This window comes from Diabrotica undecimpunctata, chromosome 6 (genome assembly GCF_040954645.1).
Source record: "Diabrotica undecimpunctata isolate CICGRU chromosome 6, icDiaUnde3, whole genome shotgun sequence".
Classification (NCBI taxonomy): domain Eukaryota; kingdom Metazoa; phylum Arthropoda; class Insecta; order Coleoptera; family Chrysomelidae; genus Diabrotica; species Diabrotica undecimpunctata.
Window position 1 is genome coordinate 11,563,738 of NC_092808.1, and position 3,478 is coordinate 11,567,215.

The following is a 3,478-nucleotide window of genomic DNA, read 5'->3' on the forward strand; positions in this document are numbered from 1 at the left end:
TTCACAATCATTTGGGATCTTCCAGTTAGAGTTAACAGTTATTCCAACTCATCGTCATTATTGTTCTCTTCATCACTCTTAGCCAAATTAATGATAATTTTCTTCAAGGCTGGGACATTTTTCATGTAATCTTTTTCAATCTTCTTTACATGTTCTACTGCATTTTGCCAGTTTTGAACACTGATATTTTTGAACTCTGCTTTTATTAGTTCGACAACACTTTGGGCATCTTTTGAAGATGTGTTGTTCCTCCGGACATGGTTTTTTCATTGAGCCCATAGCAATTCTATGGGATTCAACACACAGTAATATGGAGGTAATCTTAAAACCATATGTCCATTGTTAGTGGCTAATTTATCTACAATATATTCTTTAGTTACGACTTTTGTATGAAGAACCTGGATAAGTTGATCTTTGGTGTAATGATCCTCAAAATATAGGTCTTCGGCTATTAAAAATTCTTGAATTTCATCCTTCCTACTCTGATGGTTGGAATTTTTTTAATGCATCTGGAATGATATGATGCATTGTCCATAACAATCACGCTATTTTCTTTTAAATTTGGGAGTAATGTATTCTCAAACCATGATTCAAAAAGTGTCCCTTCGATGTCTTGGTGGTAGTCTAGAGAACTGTCTTTAATACCTTTTGAACTCAACAATAACGCATCGTTCACCCATCCATGTTGTCCTCCGCAATGCAATATGCAAATTCGCTTGTCTCTAGAATGGGGTACATATATTTGGCATTTTCTTGTACCGTTTGTCCAGGCTTTATCTATCATTTCGTGAGAATCAAACCAAGTCTCGTCCAGATAATAAATTTCTCGACACTCACTGCGGTATTGTGAATTTTTTTCGATATATTCAATCCACCATTTGATTAGGCGGCTACTTTCCATTATGGTTTATCTCTTATTGACAGTTTTATATTTAGAACCATTTTTGGTCAAAAATCTTCCCAAAGTCTTTGTGGAACAATCATCAACAATATGTTTTTCTTTTAATTTTGCCATGATATTGTTTAGGTTAGGCATAACTTTAGCTGCATACATATTATATGAGGAGCAGACTTTCTATATGCATTTTGTCCATTTTTTCAAATTTTCAACCAAAGATGGCATCGCAAACTTATGTATATAGCCACCATTTTGTGTCACGAAAGACGTTCTAAATGCATTCTATTGTCTGCAAATTAAATGAAAAAAATACCTTGGACTTTCTATGTGCTGTATGTCCATTGACGGTAGACGAACTAAACGAAGTTTGTCCGTGCGCTATGGACTAATTGCGATTTGTTTGTCGTTGGCGGCCGTTGTCGTTGTATAGTTGGTGTCTATACTGTTAAGTTTGTTTTATGTGCGTTGGTTTTTCCGATTTTAAACAAAACAATATATAACAATGGATGTAGTTGTGACAGGAGATCATGTAGTTGGTGATACGGACCACGGTAGCAGAAAAAGAAAAAGATATCTAACTTCTAAAGTAAAGCTTACCTAACATTGCGTAAAAGCAATGTTAGGTAAGCTTTAATGACTTATAGGTTACTTTTGTATTTTGGTATTGTTTACACAATAGCATCTTAAGTTCTTATGTTGTTGTCGTTAATATTTTAATATCATTCTCTTTTCAAGGCATTCAAATCATTATCCTAATTTTAACATTTTGTTGATTTTCCTGTAATCACGCTAATCGAAAAGATTTTTGCTGTAATAAAGTATCCGAAGACGATATTAGGACAATTAGAAGTATGTTTTATGAAGCAATAAACAAAAATCTACAGGATAATCATTTGGGGCATTTTATGGATGTCGAAAAACCAGATAGATGTCGGAACAGAAAAATAAAAAGAAAATCCCACAATTTCTTTATAAGATATCATGTAAGTTTTACTTACAAAAAAATCTTATTTAGCATTAAAAGGTTTTGTTTAGATATTTTAAAAACACGGTGAAAAACACAATATGAAGGTTTTATTCTTTATTTTAGGTTTGGAAGAATGGAAAAAAAATTTACATTTGCCAGAAATTCTTCTTATCCATATTTAGTGTCAGTCAGAGACCCGTAAATACTATTGCTCGAAAAATGCAATCTGGCAGTGGTATTATTGAGAACCGTGGAGAAGACAAACGGTCTTTCAAGAATGTTGAAAAATTTGAAGCTGTTAAAAAATTTATAGCCAGTTTGAAAGGACATGAAAGTCATTACGGGCGTGCTAAATCTCGGCGCATTTATCTATCATCTGAAAATAATATTACTATTTTATGGAATCTGTACAATCAAAGTACTGCTGAGAATTTGAAAGTAAATTACAAGTATTTTAGTAGGATCTTTAATAGTCATTTTAATATTGTATTTGGAAGCCCTGCTACTGACGTATGTGGTTTTTGTGTCAGGACCCAAACTTCTATTAGCCTTTGTAAAGACAAAACTGAAATAGAGAAACTAAGAACTTCTCTACGTGTACATAAAATACGGGCCAAACAATGTTTTAAACTAATAAAGGAAAAACCGGAACACACTGTTTCCTACTGTTTTGACCTTCAACAGGTTCAAGTCTTACCGAAAGTGACAATTCAAGATGCATTTTACGCCCAGCAGTTGTCTTTTGATTGTTTTTGTGTAACCGACGTGGATATTAAAAAGCCAGTTTTCTACACCTGGATGGAACATCAAGCAAAAAGGGGATCTGCAGAAACAAGTTCTGCTCTACGTGATTTTCTTAATAAATCTGAATTTGGATCAGGTATAAAACAGTTAAGACTATTCGCAGATGGTTGTGCGGGGCAGAATAAAAATGCACACATGATGCATATGCTCATGCTATGGTTATACAGAGATGCCCCACAAAATATTAAATTTGTGGTACTTATTTTTCCGGTACGCGGGGTTCATATTTGCCAGCGGACCGTGTTTTCGGGCAAATAGAAAAAGTTACACGATCCTACAGTACAATAAAAACCCCTACACAATATTATGACAATTACTCCAAGAAGGGAGAAGTTAAACAACATGGTAGAGACTGGACTGTTTATGATATAAAAACTGCGTTAACCTGTTTAAAAAATATTGAAGGAATCAGTGCAGCCAAACGAATTATTATTAAGAGATCACAAAACAACAACAATATTTTGCTTAAGACCGAACTGTTCTACAGAAATGATGGTCCATCCAAAAAATTCCAAACATTATTGAAACGTGGAAAGAAGCTTTCGACTTTACACTTACCTGCTGTAGAACTAGAAAAACAAAATTAAACCAAAAAAACTCCAGAGCCTCTCGAAACTATTAGTGGAACTGTCAGGGGTGAATTGCATCAACGATCCTGAGCTAACATGGTTACAACCAATTCTTTCTGACACTGGTGAGCAAAATGACAATCAAGTTAACCTTGGCGAAACTGAGGATGATGACGTTATCGAAGGAGCTGAGTACTGTGATTGCAATGATGATGACCATGGGGACCTTTATGATATGTA

The 3,478-nt window shown here is 34.4% G+C and overlaps 1 protein-coding gene across 1 annotated transcript; it reads right to left on the reverse strand.

The window, feature by feature from the left end:
* Nucleotides 1–451: 451 nt before the first annotated feature.
* LOC140443487 (uncharacterized) lies at nt 452–901 on the reverse strand. The gene has a single exon (XM_072534797.1). The coding sequence runs from the start codon at nt 899–901 to the stop codon at nt 452–454; it is 450 nt and encodes a 149-aa protein (XP_072390898.1).
* Between the last annotated feature and the right edge of the window lie 2,577 nt (nt 902–3,478).

Bases quoted from the DNA above. Each gene is read 5' to 3' on its own strand.
- LOC140443487 (XM_072534797.1), bottom strand. From the start codon at position 901: ATGGAAAGTAGCCGCCTAATCAAATGGTGGATTGAATATATCGAAAAA.